At 40.5% G+C, this 23,118-nt stretch overlaps 2 protein-coding genes across 3 annotated transcripts in view; both read left to right on the forward strand.

Moving 5' to 3' along the window:
• The window catches only part of LOC143358944 (uncharacterized), a 321,603-nt gene that overhangs the window by 107,359 nt on the left and 191,126 nt on the right, over nucleotides 1-23,118 (forward strand). The gene's annotated exons all lie outside the window — the stretch shown is intronic.
• The window catches only part of LOC143358943 (uncharacterized), a 49,973-nt gene continuing 33,687 nt past the window's right edge, over nucleotides 6,833-23,118 (forward strand). The window contains exon 1 of the mRNA XM_076796490.1: nucleotides 6,833-7,143. Coding sequence (XP_076652605.1) covers nucleotides 7,052-7,143 — 92 coding nt within the window. The 5' untranslated portion in view covers nucleotides 6,833-7,051. The remainder of the gene's footprint in view (nucleotides 7,144-23,118) is intronic.

Consider the following 23,118-nt stretch of genomic DNA (forward strand, 5'->3'; position numbering starts at 1 on the left):
TTCTTACGTTAAAATCAATACGCCGAGTGGAATCAGTCACGCCTCGAACTGGCTCGAGGCACGTATCGACGCTTTTTGTTGAACGATCGAGCGCCCGGAGCCCCATTGTTCGTCCCTCGTACCCTTGCATAATCACTTCGCGGAAGCGTTTATGGCACGGCGTTCGACATTAACCGACAAAGTCTCTCGAGAGGCGAAATTGAACGGCGGGGAAAACAACGCGTGGCCGGGCTCCGCTCGGTTGTTATCAACAGAAATCATGCGTTCCGTGCTCCCCTCTCGAATTATTTAAACAAATATTTGGACAGATCCGAAAATGAAGTTTTCTGAAATTTTTTCGAGCATTTCTTGGAAAATTAACATTTCTGACTTGAAGTCGATAAAATGGAATCGATAAATTATACGATTTTTTGGAATCCTCTGAATAAATTGTAGAATGTATTCCCATGGGAATTTTCGAATTATCCAGGGCTTAAATGAAAGGTGGAAGGGCGCACTTTATGCTAAGGTCACTTGGGTTCAAAAAGAAATATGTCAGTAGGAACTTGACATCCACTTGTATGAAATGCGAAATTGTTTTAACAGTTTAGGAACTAACATAATTTCAGTATATATTAACAACAAATTGATGCATAAAAGTCGTGTGAGTCTAAACGGGCGAACTAAATAATAAAATTTAATGAATAATAAAATGACAGTCTCGGTTTATTTATATTTTCCATGGAACGTACAGAATGTCGATTCAGGAACCAATCGACCTGCAAAAGCCATTTTTTAAATATATCGAGGCTCGACGGGCGACCTTTTTTCGATGAACAGCGCGCGCAACAGGAAAGGGAAATATTTTCCGATCGCGCAAATTATTTTATTATTCTATCGAGCAGTTATTACCGTTCGCAAAAAAGGAAAAAAAATAGCAAAAAATCAGACCGGAAAAAGGGAGAGCCGCGTTTAACGGAATGGTCACGTCCGGATGACAAACGGTGAACGCACGTCGATCGTCCGAGAAACCTTTCGAACCGTGTCGAGTCGTAAATCGAGAGCCATTGGAACCCGGAGGAACGTCCCGTTTCCTGAGAACTTATGTGTCCCATTGGAGAAGGCGTTCGCCGGAAGATGGCTTTCAATTAGAGGACCAGCGAAAAAATTGATCGCCCGTTCGTTCGGTTCGACGGGTCGTCCGTCCACTAGATCGATACACACTCGAGAGAGCCCGACTCTCGATCCTGTAACCAGTCGTCCGAAAAATTAAAGCACGCGCCACCGATGGTGGGTCGTTCCTGACCCGTCACTCGCAAACCCTTCTGCACACTCGGATTGTTTAGCCAGGTAATATTTAAGAATTTTTTTCTCGTAAACCAAGCAATATTTTTTAATGCAACTTTGCAGAGTTGTTTGTACACGTTTAAGCTGAGTTCGTGAATTTTTGTGCCTTGCATTAATAACCGGGTAGTTAATTATCAAATTGGATAGAAGCCTGTAATGTAGTAGACAGCTATCGGTGTACTTTGGGAATTTTTATTTAGTAAACTAAGTGATATACTTACGCGAAAATTTATTGACGGATTTGCACATATCTAAACTGTATACGTGAATTTTTATAAATCGTTATCTTTACAATTGTAAAACAATAATCATTTTCCCATAGATCTGCTTATCCTACAAATAATTGTTACAGTTTTGGAGGTAACAATTTCAAAAAATTTACATGCATAGTTCAGATATAAATAAATATATTTGTAAATTTTTATAACAAAATATTCCCCGGTTTGGTAAAGAAAAATTCTCATAATATACATAGAACTTTATATACCGTTGCAAGCTTTCAAAATTTTCGATGAATAATGATTACAAAAATGGTCAATAAAAATATGTAGCTTACCTTATGGAACAAAAGTTCTCAAACTATCGCAGCGTCGCAATCATTCAAAATTGTCGATGAATAATTAGTTACGGCGTTAACAGGGTATAAAAATTCATGAACGTGGCTCAAATATGTATAAATAATCCAAAGAAGGTTTCGTGAAAAGGTATCGCCTAATTTACTGATAAAATATTTGCCAAATATACCCCTAAAACTGTTCAGAATCATACAATTTGAAAACTGGAAGTGGTCTTACTTTTCCATTTCTCAAAATTCAAAAAGGGTATTAATAGCATTAAAATCTTCGTCAATATCCCCAAATCTCCAAGTGTACACCTGCCCATTGTCTGCATTGTTCCGAACATTTCCAACGTGAACGAACGAACTTTCGTGCACCGATACCTCGTTACCGTAGCGCATTTTTTATTATTCGAACGAGCCTTCTTTCCACAATATAACGGTACACGTGTAAAAATCGCCGAAAACAAGTCCCGACCAATGCACGGCCGAGCTTTTTAATCCGAAACTTTTAATCGCTTTTTCGCCGCCAACATAAAAATACCAACGAAATAGCGGCCTCGTTTCCATCCCTTTACCATCCCCCTCCCCCACTCCCCTTTAACTTTCACCATCTTGTTTCATTCGCGTATCTCTCTTTTTCGTCTCGAGAGAAACCACCATATACAGCGACTTCAAAAAGTCATTCGAAACATCCGCTTTCCTCAAAAACGTTCATATTAAAATTATTATAATTTCATAAAAAATAAACGTACAACAACAAAACCAGCACAACATCGTTCATTCTTTTTTTTTTAACATTAGAGTTTCGATAGTAAATCATGAATTGATCGAAAGGGTGCGTCAGCGGCGCCATCTTGGTCCGCCATCTTGGAACCCGCGGGGTAGCCTTTTTAACCTCACTTTAAAGTCATTATAGTCTTAATCGGGCTCTTCACGTATCATTAGTGGCCAAGAACTAATTATCCGACCGCGCGGAGCTAATTAGCGGCGAAGAAGAAATCCGAAATGGCGGGCAATTAATAAAACGATCTGCGTTAATTGCCGCGGCCCATTAACCCCCATACCCTTCCAGTGATGGCGGCAACCACCCCGTGTAATTAGAAATGTAACGAAATCGTGACGCCCCTGGACAACGCTGTAACCGATTCCTCCCACACGCATTATTTATCTAGTCATTAATCGTTGTTTATCGCGGGGCCTAGGCGTTGTAATTGTTGTTTATGCGGCCGCAAACTGTCCACGCCCGCTGATTTACCGGCCAATAATTTTAATTCTACGAAATAAATTCCAAACCCCCTTCCCCCGGAACCCCTAGAAACGAGAATTACGAGAAACGTTTATTATCCCACGATGCTAATTGCCACTTGTCGAATTCTCCGTTTAAATGCGTGCATTATTTATCGGGCAATAGTCGGGGCCAGATGATAAATGTCTGAACTATTATGGGAGCGGACTAAATGCTCCTAAGTGCATAAGTGCTTCGTGCACTATCTGCATTGAAATGCGATTTTTGGGAATTTTTCCTGAGAAAATGAATAAGTTTTTTGGAGTAATGGTTACGTTATTTGGAAGTACTCGTGTCGTTTAACTTGTGGTAATTTTTTTGTTATTGGGACTAACAGTGGACACTTAAGTGTAACAACTTTGATCGACCAATGTGTACATATTTTCAAATACTGATGTTAACGCTATTGTTCGTAATTATGTACATATATTAATTATAGGATAAAATAACAACAAAATGCAACCGATAATTAATAAATAATAGGATAGTTTATGTAACTGGACCGGAGAAAATCGACACATTTCATAGAACGGTTTCGTAACGATCGATGCTTGCGAGTTGAATAAAAACTGTTTTCCTCGGTAGCGAACGGTTACGCGAGCACGACGGTATCGAGTGTTACGTTAAGTGTCGTAATGAACGGAGTTGAATGAAGGCTGGGAATTAATTGCGAGTCGTTTCCGATGGCGAGCGGGGAAAAAAGTACATTCAGATTATTTCAGATCCGTTCCCGTCAGAATAAATCATCGACTGCCACCGGAGGAATGAAAAGCATTCGGCCGACGTTCAATCAGCGGCACAGACGAGCTCCTGGAACGGTCGATTGCTCGTTAATCAATCTGTCATTCAATCGGGGACATTCGCTTGTCTTCATCCGATGAAAAATGCGCGGCTCCCGTGTCTTATCCCCCCGCCGGCTGGGCCCCAAAGGAATTTCAATTTCACTTCGACAAATTTTAAACGGCGACATTTTGCCCGACAAATCATCCGATTAGGTAATCGGAGCCGACTTCCTACAGGCTCGTTCAAAAGTTCTGGAACCGTATCCACAAAGCCATGATTCAGCGTATTAAAAAGAATTTTCGCTAACGAGAGTTGCTACACTTAAGTGTCCACCATTAGTCCATACTCTATCGAAGCATCAAACATTTTCTTTTAATAAATTGTAGATTTGTACGAGTGATAATAATATTAAAATATTATTTTTAATTTCAGTTGGTTCGTTGTTCACATAAATAATTTTTTTATTGCAGAATTTTTGTGGATTTTCCGTTGTAGCACTCGCAAATTCGAGCGTCAATCGTACGCGCGAATTTTCGAACATGACGGTCATCCATCGCGATGTCCTTTGCGCAGCTAATTACTAGAACGCCTGTCGATCCCGCCAATTAGTTGTACAAGTGTCCGCGGCTCGTTCAAAGTATCCCCGTGACACGATTTAACGATGTTTCCCAATAAACGTTGCGCCCACCGATGGCTGGCCGCGGTAACGGCAACCCACAGACGCAAAATTATCCGCCGGTTAACTAAGTTACGAGTTCGCTGACTGTCGAGGTGCCCGAACCGTTCTTACTGACCTCCGAGACCATCGATCGTGGTCATCGACCCTAAATCAATTAGTAGAAATCACAACTAAACTCACTCCACACAAATTCATCGAAAAATAACTAATTTTTGCACTGTTTGTAAGGCTTTAGTTGATGTATTTCGATTTTAGAGCATTCGAAATTCAAATTACGCGCCCTTTTTCGCTAGAGAATAACTGCGTACCACTCCAGAAAAACTAAACGTGTAATTTTTGTAATATGATACGTGCATTTCTTTTTAAATAATTCGATTTACTTGATTCGGAAAGAGGATGATTAATTTAAAAAATTTCATCACTAATTCTGGCGATCCTGAAATTTTATACAGTTTTCATTACCCACCCTGTATATCTTCCTTAACACGCCTAACCTCAATCACGGTTCCCCGATAAAAATTCTACTGTACATTTTTGTTACAATATCTAAAGAAATGAATTTTTAATTCCTTAATTAATTAATTATTTTTCCCAAAGTTTCACTAGTTTGTTCGAACCATATCCCAACGTAAAATTATTTCCAGAACCTCATGTTAAGCATACCAGTTTTCCAGTACCGAACACGTTTCTCCAATTTTGGAACGCCCTGTAGGCGTGAAGACGCGAAAGTGTACAGCACCGTAATTAATTCACCGATACAGGTACAAAGTTCGACTTCGGTTCCCGTAGTCGGTCCCGATCACACCAATCAGTCGGTCAATCATGGTCGCTTAATTAATTGTCCGCGATAGTTCTCCTCCGTTGGCCTGTGCAACCCTCTCTCTTTCTCTCTCTCTCCCTCTCTCTCGCAGTACTCGTTTTCCGGCGGATGAACTCAAACATTGAGCTAATTGAATACCGGCGCTGGTACAGCAGCGAACTGTTATAATTTTGACCGCGCCGCGGAAAATTTCAACCGAAATTGCGGAATGCGGGCGGTCGAGAGACGGGCTGGGAGCAAAGTGGGCGGGGCGTCGGGGGGAGGCGGGGCCGGGAGACTAGAAACGGAATTTGCATGCGAAATGGGAAAGGCGCGAGGACCTCTTGGACCGCGAATCGAGACTGCATGAATCTTTCATCGCGTTTTCTTACAGTCGTCTTCGAACCGCTGTCGGTTTGAATCGCGAACCTGTGTTGGAGGGGCGAAGGGGTGGGGCAAGGGGGAATACGATAGGACGGTTGATTAACTTTCGAAGCGAGTGAGTCCACGAGGGCCATGAATCCCCGCGGTGAAAAGACTTCGGTGTCGCTCGCGCTTGGTTTTGACAGATGCTGTAGGGGGCGGGGATCAAGCTTAATGGCGCGAATCCCGTAGCAATCGATGGGGTATCGACCCTCCATACGAAAATTGCTTGTAACGTTTATATAGATTTTCTTTTCACATTGAGTTTCTCGAATGAACACTCGTCCCGCTTACAGGGCGATCCAAAAGAAACCGGTTTCCGATTTATTTTTATTTTTCAGTGAAGCTAATGGTACGTTACATCTCCTACGAATTGCGAGAAATGTTACCAATTTCTTGAAGAACTTTCTGAGATTGCACGAATTCTGTATACAGGCTGATTCAAAAGGCAATCTTGTGCTTTTCAACGGAGCAAATAGAAATTGCACTACATTGCCGGGAATTGTCAGAAATATTACCGATTTGTTGATGAATGTTCTGGGTTTGTGAGAAGTCTGTGTACAGGATGATTCAAAAGAGTACTTCCACTTTATGCACTCTTCTGTAAAATAAACATAAATGGCATTCCACTGCCAGAGATTGTGGTACATGTTGACAATTTTTCAGGATTAACTCGGGATTGTGAAAATTTTATGTACAGGGTGATTCAAAAGAAAGTTCAAGGATGTTCAGCATTGTTTAAAGAAAATGTGTAATTACAGGCCTTGAACTGAACATTATTTATTGAAAACATATTCAAAAATGTATATACAGACGTTTATACACATGTCAACCTATACAGGGTGATCCAAAAAAGGATGTCAATGGTTCATAATTTTAATAGCCATTTCCACTTTGTGTGTCTTTTCGTCAACAGTATATGTGGCACAATGGCAGTCAAGTAATTGGTTCGTGTTATTTAATTGTGCGCCGGTGTATATAGCCGAGCACTTAATAAACCAAGAGGCTCCGGTACGTCTCAAACACAATGAGAGCTGAACTGGCGGCGCAGGAGCTCGCTGGAACTTCGGAATTAACATGGGAACTGTGGGTGGATATGAGCCGGTCCTGTTAACAACTTCCCTCTCGGAAGTTTCGACGTCCATTCGGGGACTCGGCTGAGCTTTATTTAATTTCTTCGCCGTAAACGTCGCGATAATGGAAGCCCGTGCGAGGAGGCCGAGTTCCGGTAGAATTCCAGTGGACGTTCCAGGTTCGTTTCTTCGCGGACAGACGGCCGCAGCCAACAGGTAGCCTTTGTTCGCGATCACCTGCAGAAATTTCACCTTTTAACAGAAGACCCCACCATCCCTCGCTATAAATTCACTTGTGTAACATTCGTCTTAGCTGCCGGTCCTCCATCGAACGCTTTACGGCCCCCGCCCTACGCCAGCCTTCTCTTTAATGAAACTGAATGGTCAATTTGCGAAACGTTGCACGCGCTTTTCGAATTGAAACCGAGACGAAATTTTCCTCTTCAAAGCCCTCGAGAATTATTTCTGAACCACACCGTAAAATTATTGAAATTTATTTATGAATAATAGGGAGATGCTGTATCTCGGTGATAAAAAATCGGAAAAATATGTATCTAGACTCATTTTGTAGGTCGAAGCCTCTACTATCGCCTCCGTGCGTTGCTTTTCGTTGTAGGATACTTTTACACTAAGCTGCAAACAGAAAAGAGAAAATTAATTTTTTCGAAAATTTTTCAGATTCACATATTTCTGTGAAGCCTGAATAATTTTCTTTCAAGTCTCAAATTAACGTAGATCCGAAGACTGGAGTGTAAGCTGCATAACGACTATTTAAAATTTGATCTCAGATTTTTCGTTGCATTTTTACTGCACTTTTACTGGAAAGTGTACTTTTACTGGAAAGAGGTTGCATTGTTTTGACGTGTCTTATGCATAGGCGAACTGGAAGAAAATAAACAACTGATGCATGTAAAAGCAGAGACTTCGCCCTTTAAAATGAGCCCAAACAGATTGTTGTACGATTTTTTTTCATAAAGTTACGACTGTTTGAACATCGACCACTTTGTCATGAAACATTTTCAAACACGTGCAAACCTACCACATCGTGCTCAAATCGACTTCTTTTACACTTTTATCTATTAAATAAGACTAATTTATGAGAGTTAAATATTGGCGGTAACGATTACTATCTTTTTAAAATATCCTCTTTCACTGACAGTGCAAACAAACAAACCCTGAAACACAAACTAAAACCAACCATTTCAATTAAAGCTTTGTGATGTATTTTAAAGTAAATTTCCAAAGTACTCCTTAAGTTTATACCCGTTTACACGGAAAAATTATTTCGGACGCATTCGAACGCTTTCCAACATGCTCGAACCACTTCAAACTTCCTCAAACCTAAAACGTAACGACGTAAAATTTGTCACATCGAAAACAGTGAAAGGAGAGCGGAAATTTCGTGCGAGTAGCAGAAAAAAAGCTGTTTCACGTGCAATTGCTCCGAGGATCGGGGACGTACAATGATTCGAGTCATTTCCCTTCCACTTCCGTTGCCGGCTGTTGTTTCCTAGGGTTTTCGTGGGGCGCGGTAAATCGACCGCCTGTAAACCGTTCGAATAAAATCGCGCGGCCCGGAAAAAGTTTCGCGGAAATACGTGTCGGGTCTAGACAATTTTCCTCAGGCGACCGATTTCAAGTTTCGCGAACTTTTCGCAAGCCCCACGGGTCCTGCTTAAAAGTATTCTCCCTTCCCTGCATGCTCCTCTCGAAGCCCTTTGAACAGGCTAATCGAGTGGTTAATTAAAACTTGGCCACGCGCCTCTTTCCACCTGCGCCTCATGCGGAACGTAATTTTGTTTGTTACTTAATTTGTTTGCAGGGTAATTATAGCCGCCGGGAGTCCGTGTGGTTTATTTACTGACGCTTTATAATCTTCTTTCCTTTACACTAGGTGGCACATGGAAATTAGAGTTGTTCGGAGTTTCACACGAATTTTTACATCATACGATCTTGAGATTAGAGTTCTAATGGTGTAATTAAAAATTGGTTACGTTTGCTAGTGTTCAAATTAAAAATTGACACGTGACATAAAATAAATTATAAATAATGTTGAGAAAGGCATTCTACGTTACAACTGTCGGGAACATGTGCAACGATGTAATATTGCTAGACATATCTATGTCTGATCATAGGCCGACCTATTCTCCTTCGAATATGTAAATTTCTACTACATTGCATATATTCCTACCTAATTTATTACAAACAATGGAATCTCTACTATTACTGCTATTATGTTTACTATAAATACTATTACCACTGCACTCTCCGTCTAGCATTTCAGTAAACATTCCTATAAAATAACTTTACCCAGAAATAATGTTTAGAGTTTCATAAAACATTAAAGCCGTATTGCAAAATTTGTTAATTAATTAGACCTAGTCAATTCTGCAACATTAAATTATATATTACCATTAGTGTAATATACAATTGTAATAAATGTATTGTATAATGTAAAATAATATTAAAACAGTGTTAATGCAATACAGAATGCAATACAGTGTGTCCCAAAACAAAAGGAACAAACTTCCATCACGCCCTAAATAAAGCAAAACTTCAACACCACTAACAAATTCGGAAACAAACGTCTTCGCCACAGACGACTGTATAAGGTGTCCCGAATGCAAAGTACCATTAACACCGTAATTCGATTTGGCGAGTTGGCTTATTCCTCGACTTCTCTTCTTACCGTACAACTCCCCGGTGTCGAGACTCGCGGATTTGCGATTCCGTGAACGAGTCCCTGGGCTCGAGGCCGAAACGGTCAATTCCGGGCCTTGTAAAAATTCACGTCGCGGGACCCTTACGTAACCGACGGAAACTATCCGTGAAATCTCGCCAATTTTCCCGGGGCGTGTCTTCCGAATTCTCGAGTAACAAGCGGGCCACGTGACCGCGGTACGAATTCCCGGCGAAGGAAGTATTCATGGGGGCCACGAGGCCACGGGGGTGGTCCCGTAGGGGAGACGTGTTACTCGGTGTCGCGCGAAACTGCTTCCCGATCCGATACTCTCGGTCAATAATAAACGCCTCGTGCTCGGGCGAATTGAAAATTTTCAATTCCGTCATTTTGGTTCTACCTTTCCGAACGTGTCACCAATGAATTGTTTAGATTCTCCCGATTGAAACGAGTCCAAACACGACGTAGATCCGACTACTTTTATAGGCTCCGTATATAACAATCATCCGGACGTTCTTAATTGTTATTTACACCGAGTCTCTAAAACTGGTCCGATTTGCGTCGTGTTTGGACTCGTTTTAATCGGAAGAATCTGGCCAATCGACTGGTACTGTGTTCGAAAAGGTATTTGAAATATCCAAGCCATTTTTTCTAATAATATATACGTAGTGAAATTTTATCTTCACCATCTCAATAATCGTAAACTAAACCCGTCAATTTTTCCCGTAAACCCGACATTAAAATTGAACTGCAAACAACATTTAATCAAACATGATCGAACTTTTAAATCCACTGCTTTTGAACAAAACTATCCGAACCGTGAAGTCTCTTCAAACTTCGTCGTTCGGATGCTCAAACACGGTCAAAGATCGAGACTTCGTCAAGCGAACGTCGAAATACGTTTCCAACATAATTAAATTTGCATACGGCGATCCCGGATTCGAACGATCCTAATCGCGCGAATTCGAAGTTCGGCGCGGAGAAACTCATCGGGAATTCCCGCGGAAGTGTAGACGTTCGCCGGAAGTCTCATTAGAATCACGTTCCCGGTGGGGTTATGTTCGGCCGTTCATTGGTTTTTGCAAAGCGGCCGCTTTGAAAAGTTGGCCGAACGAGCGGTGCACGTCGCCGGCGAGACACGTTCCCAACACAGCAATAAATATTGATGACGTCGTTTAAGCCGGCCGCGCCTGAAAGCGAAATGAAGTACGAAGGGCGGGGTGGGGAGAGGGGGAGAACAGGTTGAACTGAATTTACCATAAATCGTACGTGCCGAGGACTCGAAATTCCCGATACCTCGCACACAAGGAGACCCGAGAGTAAGTAACTTCCAATAGCCGGGTAGAAGTTAAAGGAGGCTCAACTTCTCCTTTTTCCTTCTGGCTCCCTTTGCCCGCCGTGGAAATCCTCCCTTCTCTCCCTTCCCCCCCTATCTATCGTTGGATAGTCATTAGCTGTCCTCTCGAGGGAGTTAGTTTTTCGGGAAATCTTGATCCTACAAAAATAATTGGATTCAACCTCGCTCGGGATTGCAGGAGCCTCCCTTGTCGGCCTCTGCGATTCACTTTGCAAGCTTCGGTAGCGATCCTGCCGGTTCCGCCGGTGACCGGGTCAGGTTTGACCCGAAGAGATTCGAGCGCTTCGTCGAATCTCAATCGAAACTCGACGGAATCTATAGTAAGTTATAGATTCTATAGTCTATAGTTCTATAGTCTATAGTCTATATAGATAGTCTATAGTCTGTTTGCAATATCTGTGATCTCCGAGCTCTTCTTTAAGCGGCACGTCGATCACATATGACTGACAGCGATTTCTGACTAGGTTCAGAAATTCATTTTTATTGTGACATATCCAGATAAACCGAATTTTATTCGGAACTTTCGTATTCAAAAGGTTGAAGACAGCATCCCCTATAATACATTTGAAATTTCTAGTTTCGGTTTCATTAATTAAATTACATTGATTTTGTGAGATTCTCTGGGATTGACTTTTGGACGTGAATGCTATAGGATTAATTTTCATAGTGATGCAAAATTACATGAATGCTAAATTTTAAAGGCAATTTTTATTTATTTAATTTTATACAACCTTAAGTTTTTGTTATTAATATACATTTCGAAGTAATGACCAACTGTCGTTACCAATGACAGTTAACTTATTATTATCGTTTATGTCTAATCAGATTTCGGCTAGTACAACTAGTTTCAAGAAAAGTTGACCGTCCATTTTTGCAGCTCACTGACATTTTCACTGTCCGTGAACGTGTTAAAGATGAGGCAAAGTATCGACAGGGTACCGGCAGGATCGGGTCGTTCACGGAAGATGGACGGTCGCGATTAATATGACTAATGGCCGCTGATGAGACGACGCAATTTCCAGTTCTTGACTCGGTCTTTCCGCTCGGCGGGCATTACTTGTTGATACAGTAATCCAGGTAGCTGCGGGCTCGCGTTACTCTATCTCCGCGAACTTCATCCTGTCGCTGTAAATTCTACACTCTCGGGGACTTCTTGTTCCGTTCAACCACCTGAGAGAGAGAGAGAGAGAGAGAGAGAGAGAGAGAGAGACGCGATGTTTTCTGACCCGGTAATCTTGAACGGGACACGTTCGCGCCGTTTTGAAGGAAGTTTCGTTTCCTGGCTGCACGGTTTATTTTTCCGAGAGGTGTGCGCTCGCGAACATGCACACGGGAGAGAAGTTCCTGGCGCGGTGCGTCTGCTCGTTCGAGAGATCTTTCCCGATAGTTGCCGGCGCGAGAGACGCTCCCCCTCGTCGAATGACAACAGATTCTGCAACTTTACCTCCTCACCGGATCCGATATCGTTGCACTTTCGAGACACTTGGACACGGGGATTTATCTGGCATCGCTCGACGGAATTGATGGCACGCGACTGACGTGACGGAAAGCTGACTTCCGGCCGCGCCGAGTCGTTTCTGCTGAAATTAACGGCCCGGGATAGCCACGTGACTTTTCAATTAATAATTTCCATTCGCAGTCTTTATACACAGACTCGAGATCCGCCTTGGTCTTGATCCGACGGGGCCTTAAGTCCGTGACTGAACTTGTCACACTTTTTGCTCTGTATTATCGATATTATGAATTCTGACTCGCCAGAAACGTGCTTCAAGTTTTCGGCTTTATTTCGCAGAGAATCAGGAGAAAATATAGCCGAATTTGTTGCTGGAGATATTTTCTAGCGATATTGCTGCTCTCGGATTTGTTCCGCAATAGTTCTGTAAGTAGAAGTAGCCAGCGATGGTCAGACCGACAATTTCAAAGTGTATTCGTATTGATCTTATAAATATTTGACTAACGCTAACCACGTCTACTTGCCCCGCATTTTTTCAACTGAGCTGAACTCGTATAATTCTGGTAGAATGATCTTTTTTTTTAAATTTCCGAGTGAACTAGTAATAATTTTAAATTCGTCCGACCATGGCAGACCAGTTGCGCTCACGCCACACGCTCGGAACAAAATTCCAGCTACTCCGGCATGGTCGCATGGCAGTATACAGCAGCCCCACTTTTGTCTTCGAATACGCAACGATTCCCGAGCCTCCTTTGACGCGACACAGCCGTCCCACTCGAATTTACAAGCCACTTTGCATCTCGCGCCACCACACAAACCACCCCCGCAGCTCCGGGGGTTCGCATAAATTCGCGGCCGTCCGGGGACGCAATACGCTCCGAATAATCCTCGGATCGGTGTTGGTAAGAAACACGGGACGCCGGATCCATTCGAATTCCGCTCGTTTCCGTGCCGCGAACAATATCGCGAGAACGCGCGTACTCGCGAGAGCACTATTATACGTGCCAGCGTGCACAGAAGTGCAATCCAGGGTGCAACGGTTTTACTTTTCCCCTTTTTCTTCGTTCCGGCCACGCTCGGGCGTTATGTTTTTTATTTTCCACCGACCGAGACACTCGAGCAATAGTCGTCCCCGCACAAAAGAATATTGCGTTTGATGCCTCGCGATTTTTCGCCCCGCGGCACGGCGGGAAATTCACCGGCACACCGTTGGCGTTCGTGTTCTCTATGTTTTATCGCGATGCTGTTCGTTTTCACCGTTTGTTTAGGTTTCCTCGAACGTGTCCCGAAGATCCGGCAGAATCGTCAAAGGTATTGCCGGTGTGCAGCGAAAGTTGTTTTACCGGGGGTGCCTGAAGCGGGCCCTGTGGAAGTTTTGTTTCTATCGAGGAATTTGTTTACTTGTTCCTTCAAAGATAGTTTTCGATCCTAGATGAAAGGAATTCGTTAATGCAATTTTTGAAAATGTGAGTCTATAAATTATTTACAATTATTTAAAGCATGTCTTTAATATGAAATTTATTTACTCGTCCCTTGAGGTGGGGTAGTTTTGTTAATATAATTTGTGAAAATGCTGAGTTTGTTGGGGTATGAAATTGTTATTAGTTTTTCTAAGGCTTGATAATTATAGAATATTGTATTAATAAAAGAAGTTTTTAATAACTAATGCAAATAAAAATAATAAAATAGGAAAAAAATAATAAAATGCAGTCTTTTATTATTCAAAGAATCGATACTATATAATTTTCTCTTAATAGAAGACATAAATGTGACAGACAAATCGTTCCGAATGAATAAACAAGGAATTTGTGACTGACCCAGCCATTTCTGTATCATTTTAATTGCCATTAAACGCTCATAAATGTTTAATGAATCTGAAACGATGAAAGCTGTAAAATTAATTTTTCGTTTAAATCAAAGTCAATTTTATTTAACTTCGATCAACATCAGTAAATATACGTAAATGTACATGTTCTAAAAATAATAATTGTAATATTAAATGAACTCGTTCAAATGAAACAAATATCGTAACTCAAATATGAAATAAAATTAAATCTGGTATTTAAACAATTTTATTTAACTTCTACCTGCAAAGCAGCCACCGTAAAATCAATATCACACGAAATCAAAGAATTATTCATGCATAAAAATATTCCTGTTAATTCTCCAAAGAATGACAAGTGACCTAAAAAGGTTGTAAATTTAATATTTTCGTGATTCCTATTAAAAAACAATTCCTGGAATAATAGTTTGTCAGTTAATTTACAATTTACGAGAGTTCTGTTGAAGCCAGTAAAAATGTTCCTAGTAATTAATCATAGAGGATTAATTTTTTTTTAAATGACAAAATGACCCAAACAGTTGTACATTTAATTTTATTGTCATCCTTGTTAACAAATAATTTCCGAAAAATTAATTTCAGTCGGTTAAATTTCGATTTTCGTGGACTACGTGTTAAATCCAGTAGAACAAGTCAGCGATAAATCAGCCCAATGTCAGCCGGAATATTGACCGTCGCCACTGACTTCCAAAAAGAACTCCAGCACCCAGAAAATTCCAATTTCTTTTCAATTTTCCAGATTTGCAGGGGATCTCAGTAAAACTGTCATGTAATATTTTTTTCTTTACTACTTTTTGATTCTTTAGGGAGAAGACACTGTCTGAATCTTAATACTTGACGTCCTACTTTCCCGTATATTTCCACGAAAACTGTGTGATAGGTACGAGAAAATGATTACACTGAAAATTTAATGCCCGTCAACTCGTCCTACATAAAAGAGAATCATTTATTAATGTCCGATAAAACTAAAAGTTCACAAAAAATTCCATACACCCGACGCATTTTAAAAATCACTTTGCTGGGCTACCTGCAACGTTATAGACCATTACATATTCATTCTAGCAGTGTTTTAGCATAAATTAACGAACAATACCGTGACATAAATTTTTGTTACTATTCTATAAAATACTACTCTAACACATTTGCAATCAATGAATTTTCTAATACTCTTCCGTTAAAAAATGAATTCTATTTAATAAAATTCGACAAAATCGTTTATTAAATTGACACAAATACCGTTCCAATAAAATTCTCTTACTATGAATTACCTTTAATACAAGTTCTCCGTAAAATATTTGGAAAAATGAATTCAACTTAATAATTTCAATAGTCATTACTAAAAATAACTATGTTGTTTCAATAATATGCCCAGCTAATTAATTTCAGAAATTCAAACCGACCGTATAATGTACAAATCAATAATGTACGATAAAATTTACATTAACTTAGTAAACATATCATTTCAGTGATATTCTCGTTTAATAATTATACAGATTCAAACTACCCTTTCAATTGTGTTTTTTTTTTCTAAATAAAAAAATTACTGAAAAACAGGAAAGGAAAAAATAGCCTGATTTTCTGGAGATCCTTAACGAACGACCATAATTTTCCGGCTGCTAATTCCACCGAATTGGAACGTGTCTCGCGGCGAATATCACTGGCGGAATCTAACGGAATAAATCTACCGTAAATTCCTCTTCGCAGAAGAGTCCCTAATCCATTGATTTAAGTAATAGTTAAACAGACTGCTTAGCAGTTAGAAACAACGCTTAATGTCCGGATTATACGGTCCGTGGGTAACACGCGATCAGGTCGCGTGCGACGCGGATATAATAATCCGTGGCAGCGCGTCTTTAAAGGGGTGGTGTAACTACCCCGTTTCCGGTCTATCCCTGGATTTCCCGGATTCGCTTCCTGCAGCTTTGGGGAACCGGTTTCGCGGACAGATCTGGCGAAAAATTACGGCGATAGCCTTGAATTGCTTATCAACGAGCCAACTAATCTCGCTGCCTCGGCTAATCTCTTAATTATACAGGCTGCTGCAAATATTATGCCAGTGTCGACGTCGATGCAAACACTGCACGCAATTCTTAATACCGAGTAACCACTCCACTTTGGTTTTTCTAAGAAAATTTCCAGTTGATGGAAGAAAAAGAAACTTCAAGTTTGTCTGATCGTCGCTGGTCGATTCTACTTAAAATATTTGTAGACAATTTTCCAGGAAAGCTTGATCGCAGTTGGTCGATTCTACTTGGACAATATTGCTTAGAATTTGACTTAATTTTTATTTCGTCCGATCAGTGCTGGACATTTGTTATTTAAAACATTTTTTATGAATTTTATAAAGCTCTGTTCGAAATGTGTAAACGGATCCGTGCGTCTGGTCAAAGGACCACTGCAGCGAATTTCCACGTAGCCTCTTCATGTAAAGTTGTTATTTTTCAATGTTGAATCATATTTCAAATTTAATTACGTTTAACAATTTCATACAGAATAATTGCTGCGAATGAATTACATCGGTAACATTGTTTAATTGGTTTCGCCGGTACTGACAAATTGTGTTATTGATCAATTCTTTATAGGGGTGCTTGAATCTGTTGAATTTTTGATATAATAGCTTTTAGGCCATTCATTTCTTACGGTTACAATGTAATACGATCGAATCACTGAATGCTTCATGTCAAGTACCTACAGTGGAAGATACAATATTCATTCTCCTCTCGTCTGACCATTACCAGCCAGTTCTACTCATAAATTATTACTTCGAATAGCCCAGAAGCACGGAATCGAACGATCTCTGCAATGATTTGATTGGGTAATGACTAATTTCGAGGAGGAGCATAAATTTCTAATTTGTCCGGCTACAGCTGACCATTTCTACATAATTTGTTCTTTTATATTTATCGATTTTATAGAATGGCAAACGTTCTCCGCGTGAAATATACAAAGTTTGATCAATATATTTATATTGCAAATTCCATGTGCAAAAGTGATAATCTCAAATATTTGCCATAAATTTCCTCATGTATGTATGTACAATTTTAGAATTTAAAATTTCTAATAAACAATTAGAAAACCCAATTTGTTCAAATTTCCGTCATAAATTGATCAGTGCAAAATTTCTAAGCAAATCCGAGCATACTTCCACAGCCATAAATTGCAGAGTTCCTGCGCAAGTAGAAGCGGTCGATACGAGCCAGACAAACTATTATCAGCGGTTGGTGCGAACCTCGCGTGCTTAATTTTCTGAAAAGCAGCGAAAAATATATATCAGCACGCGGTTAATTTGCCTCGGTAATAATTAGTTCAGCTTGATAACTCCTCGTCCGCGTATCCAGTTCCGTCTTGAATGCAAAATATGCGCGCGGACCGCCGGCTCGGACAACGAGTTCCAGCCGGTCAGGCGAAATTAAACGCGGAATAGCGATGTTCCACGCAACGGCTCCGCCGTTTCCCTTGTAAACAATCGCTGTTGGCATTCGTTACTGCGAATCAGACATCAAAGTGGACCGGACAATCGCATCAAGACGATCTATGTATCCGTGTAAAAACGAACTAATTTACTGTGACTTAACCTAAATTCCCCGGAGGGAGCTGCCGCGTTCCGCCAGAGAGCCGAGACCGTGGCACGATTGTTTTTGCAACCGAGCGAACGGTCAAAAAGTTTGTAAGTTACACAACAATGCTCACGTCCGCGGGTGTTAGTATTTTCCCCCGAAATCCATTAAACGTACAGTGGCGTGCAAAAGTTTCCGGGAACAAACCAACAAATCCCGCCCTTTCACTCAAACTGCAGCAAAACCCAAAAGAAAAATCGCACATCGATTTTTCTGGTGTCGTTGGCAGAGGCAGACTCCAATCTTTACATCCTCGTTCGCTCGAACCGAGAAAAATTTTTTTACAGGCTCGAGACTGCGGAACATTGACCGTAAACATCGAGGGGTTGTTAAATTTTAGGGGAAAAATTGGATGCGTTCGAATTGCTATAACTTCGTAAAAAAAAATCGAGTGATCGTCTACTTGGGTGTAGTTTATAGGGTGAAACCTCCACTTTCATCACCCTAATTTCTATTTTTCTTTTCTTTTTCATTTGAAGTAGCGAAATCATGCAAGCTCCCGGTGGTGCGTCGTGAATCGATTTAATACCGACGCAGTTTCCATCGAAAATAGCATAACTTTTCAGAAAGTAATCGTCGATGAAAATTTTTGGAGTCAGTGCAAAGGGGAGACTTCAGTCTCGAAATTGTCGTTGGGTCAAGTAGCGACAAAAATTTTTTATAGTCTCCGGACTACGGGATACTGGCCATATAAATTTAGGGGTTGTTAAATTTTAGGTGAAAAATTGTACGCGTTCGAAACGTTATAACTTCGTGAAAAAAAATCGAATGGTGATCTACCTGGTATCGTTAGGAAGAGGAAACTGCAATCTTCAAATTCTCGTTAGTTTCACTCTCCAATAAAAAGTTTTGAGCTCCGTAGACGGATTTAAATTCGTCAAACTTTTTTAGGCAAAGTGTCATCCCCTAAATGGGGCGTGAGATCACTTCTGCCCGGACTGTGACTTGCAAACGACCGTAAAAATAAAAACAGTTCAGGGGGTTGAAAGTGGAGACTTCGCGCTTTAAAATGAGCCCAGGAAGATCGTCGTCCGATTTTTTTTCACGGTGCTACAACAATTTAAATATCCGCAGTTGGCCACTGAATAGCTCGGATCAATTTCTCCGGTCGAAATGTCAGTTCCGAACGGTTCCCGAACCGGTCCGTTAGAGTTTTACAAATTGTCGAGTGTCGCGGTCACGATCGGTGCTCAATGGACCGCGGACCAAAGTGGATACGGCAATTTTTTCATTTTTCTTATTTTTCCCTAACCCCTCCCGTTTTTTCTCATTTTATTCTCGCCGAACACGTTTCATTGGTTACCTCTCTATCGATTCGCTGCGGGGGGAGGGGGCGCGTACACGGTTTTCTTATTTCCCTTTCGTGATCGAATTTTTAATCAGAGTATTTGCTGACGGGGCGGATCGCGATGCTTTTTATGCCATTTCCTTTTCTGATGGAGTCCCCGCTCGGAGAAGGTCTCATCTTTCTCGAATTTTTCGGAGATGATATGATTTAGTATGCCATACTTCCAATTATAATAATATTTCGATATCTCTAAAACCGTGATGCACTTTAGTTAATGAAAAATCTGTTTTTGCTATACATACGCCTCTATATCCATTCATATAGGAATTAATTGCAGACAAAAATTATAAAATACGGAACTGAGAATTTTCATAAATTATTTTGTAAAAGCCACATTAATGAACATGTTATTCTATTCTATATAATTTTATGTATTTAAATGATTATGTATTTTCAACTGGAAATGTATCCCCTTGTACAGTTACTAAAACAGTAATTAATTATAGACGCAGAAATTAAGAAACAACATATTCACACCCGAGGAAAAAATGTTTTTAATAATTAAGACCGTCAATATAATTTACTAGTGTGTTCAATCTTGTTAAAAATTACCGTTTTTCTTTTTATGTTTTAAAGTTTCTAAGAATTCCTTTCCCTCGCAGCAATAAGGGAGAAATGGTGTAACCTCGAACCGGCTAAAAATTGAAATCTGCTCCCACAATGCAGCGCTTAAGCCTGATTAATTCCTTCGCAAGTTCTCCGATAAATAAATTCTCGTTACCCCCACCAACTCGTTCGAATTTATCTCGAGCAATTTTTTCCATTGCGAAATGAAGCCGCAATTTACACCACCCGCAAATTAATCGTAAGCTATCCTTCAACGACCCCACCCCCTAAAAATCCCCGTTTCACCCTGTACCCAGCTCTTTGGAATTTTCTTTTCAACCCCTGGTGTTCGAACAATGCCTCTTAAATCACATCAATTATTGTCGTGACGTTGCTAGTCCGATTAGGCGAGTCAGAGTTTTCTGGAGACACTGTTTACGAGTTCACACGACGTCGTTTCATTAAGCGGATTCGAAAACTACCCCCTTCAACTCCTCTCGCTCCACCCCCCGCCCTGTCCTGTGATTAATGGCTGTTATAAGAGCAGCTGCTCAAATCTTTACTTATGGCTTATGATATCACGTGTAGCTTGTCGAACGTTTTAATGAGCAGAAAAAAATGTGGCTTCTTGTAGACGCTGAGTAATTATTAGGGTAAGGGGGAGGGAGGGTTTTAATTAATTTTTGGTGAGCTGACAGTGCTGCAATTTTTCTAATGTGTGGATATTATTATCCGACCTACCGTAATGTATTCAACATATTTTTAATGATATTTTTAATTACACTTTTGTATAATTTTAATCAGGAAACATAAGCTTATGAAATATACAACAGGGGTGGCATTATAGACGTGTATTGTATGAACAATTTCAATTTTTACGTCAATTATAACAGAAGGCGTATTTCGGAAGACTAAATAAATTGTTCTATTTTATTTTGGTTTATACAAAATAATTTATGAAAATCTGAATTTGTTTTGTCTTAATTTCGAACGATGACGAACGATGCTGCCAGTCAAAAAACCCCGAACTGATACGGTTCATTCGAAAGCGATTAAGCCACGCGATTTACATGTTGATTTCCAGCCATACTAATTGAACAACGCCCGGATTTGCGTTATCCTGAGCCACGCGAATCGCCCGGCTCGTTACGGCTGAAAGGCCTGGAAATTAATTTCTAATTAGCTGTGATCGAACGCGTGGCTCCCGTACAAATACAAATGTTACTGGTCGCTGGTGGCCACGTGACATTACTGATAAACCCTCTACCGATAACAATCACACTAGCCTGAACCACAAAACACAAGGTTCATTCAGATACTTCAAATTCTAACTAACTTCTAAAACAACAAAAACACAGAATTCTTCACGTCATTATATTCAGCTGGAAAAACTGATCCGAAAATCCAAAAGAACCATTTCTCTAAAACAAACCGTTCTCCGGCAAAGTGTGAATGAAGTTCCGACCAATTGGATAACTCAGCGCATCCCCCACCGCGCGGCGTGCGGCCAATGACGCGCGAGGACTGCGGAGTAGGCGGAGCATAGACTCCGCGCCAGATTGGCGGAACTACAATAGCATTTTCCAAGAGAACGGTTCGTCGTAGAGAATTGGTTCTTCGGGAAAGTTTTATCTTCTCGACGAGCGCTACGCGACTACGTCGGAGTTTCTATCGCATCTCTCGATCCGGCGTCGCCCTGAAAATTCGTTTTCCGGGTTGTTGGGCCGCGGTTTCGTTCGGGGAGGCATGGCAGGATTTTTGCGAAGTTGTTTCCGCGTTCGCAAAAATTAACGTTGTCCGAAATCAGGGCCGTAAATCGGATTACCAGTCGCAAAAGTTTCGCGGCGCATTCAAATGCCCGTAATCCAGTTCTGGCGGACTGGGTCGAACAAAGACGCGATTGTCGCGGATTTCGAACGGGTTTTTCACTCGCTCACGTACGGATCGTCGAAGGAATTCAGCCGTTCCCGGGAATAGGACGATCCCCGAGGAAGTTAAGCGAAGTTAACTGATTTTTCCGTGCTCAAAGCGAGCTTCCGGCAGTGAAAGAAAAGCAATAGCGCGATCCGCTCGTTCCGCCACCCCGCTGGCCCGTATTTGCTTTCTATTTAGCTCTTTTCTTTCGAACGATTTACAAAAATAGAAATTCGATAGAAAGGATCCTCCATTAACCATTGCGCCAGTTCCCCGTTTATTTTAGTCCGTACCCACGTGAATTTGTTCGGCGAAACACACAAATAAATTTAACCCTCTATTTGCCAGCTGGATATTCATAGCAAACATACGGAATCGGAAATATTTATTCCAACTTTGCGTAGGTGGCTGATGTTTTAAATATTTATTTCGAAATTCTATTTACCGAATCAAACCACACGATTCTGCAATAATCAGTCTTTTTCAATTAAAATCACTAGCAATCTTTTTAAATATGCCCCTTAACTTTATTTTATTTTTGCATTTGATTAAACATTTTTATGTGGCCACAACAAATTTTTTTAATTTATAAGAAAATTGACATGAAATTCACATTTTATTATTAATATAACCGTGAATAAGGAATGAAGAATTAATTGCTGCTTATAAATATTTCACTTTGCGCTGTGAAGTGCGATGCAAAATTGCTGAATAAATTTGTAATGATGCACGGAGCATGGTCGCGTGAAAAAGTTAATTTGAGATGTTTAACAACCGTGATCCAATCGTGAGGGGTTCTTTATCCGGGCAAGAGACCATTAACGTTCTCGAATGCAGCTTGTTACGACTTCGTCGGATACAAAGACGCAAAACACCCATATTGTTGCAACTAATCCGGGCTTGACGAAGGCTTGTTGAACGACTGAGCAACTTTGCAAACGACCGTTGCAAATTCGTTCGCTGCCGGAAGGAAGTCGGCCAACGAACCGAGCCAGTGTAAATACTTAGTTGCAGTTACCGGAAACCCGTTCGCAGGCAGTATTTAATTCCAGGCTTTCGTTTGTCTTTGCAAATTTACACGGAAAATACAAAATTCTCCGGTAGAACACAATGGAATTGTTAACGTTTGACTTCTCCAGTAAAAAATAGCAATCTGAATATTTTATCTCATTTTTCCGGTGAAAAAGCTCGAATTAAAACATTGAAAATTGGTCTTCTGGTGTGGACAAATTTGAATTTCGCGCCATTTCCTTATTCATCAAACCATTCAATATTAAATCATTCTAAAGCGGTTATTCGAATAAAAAATTGTTTAAACATTCTACTGTCTCTTATCTACATTGTTTGGACATTAATTTGCCCACTGTGACATTACTAATGTTAATAAAACAATGATTAGAAATAATAATTTTCCATTTTCAAGGCACATAAAATTA

Source organism: Halictus rubicundus, chromosome 11 (assembly GCF_050948215.1).
Source record: "Halictus rubicundus isolate RS-2024b chromosome 11, iyHalRubi1_principal, whole genome shotgun sequence".
NCBI classification, from domain to species: Eukaryota; Metazoa; Arthropoda; class Insecta; order Hymenoptera; family Halictidae; genus Halictus; species Halictus rubicundus.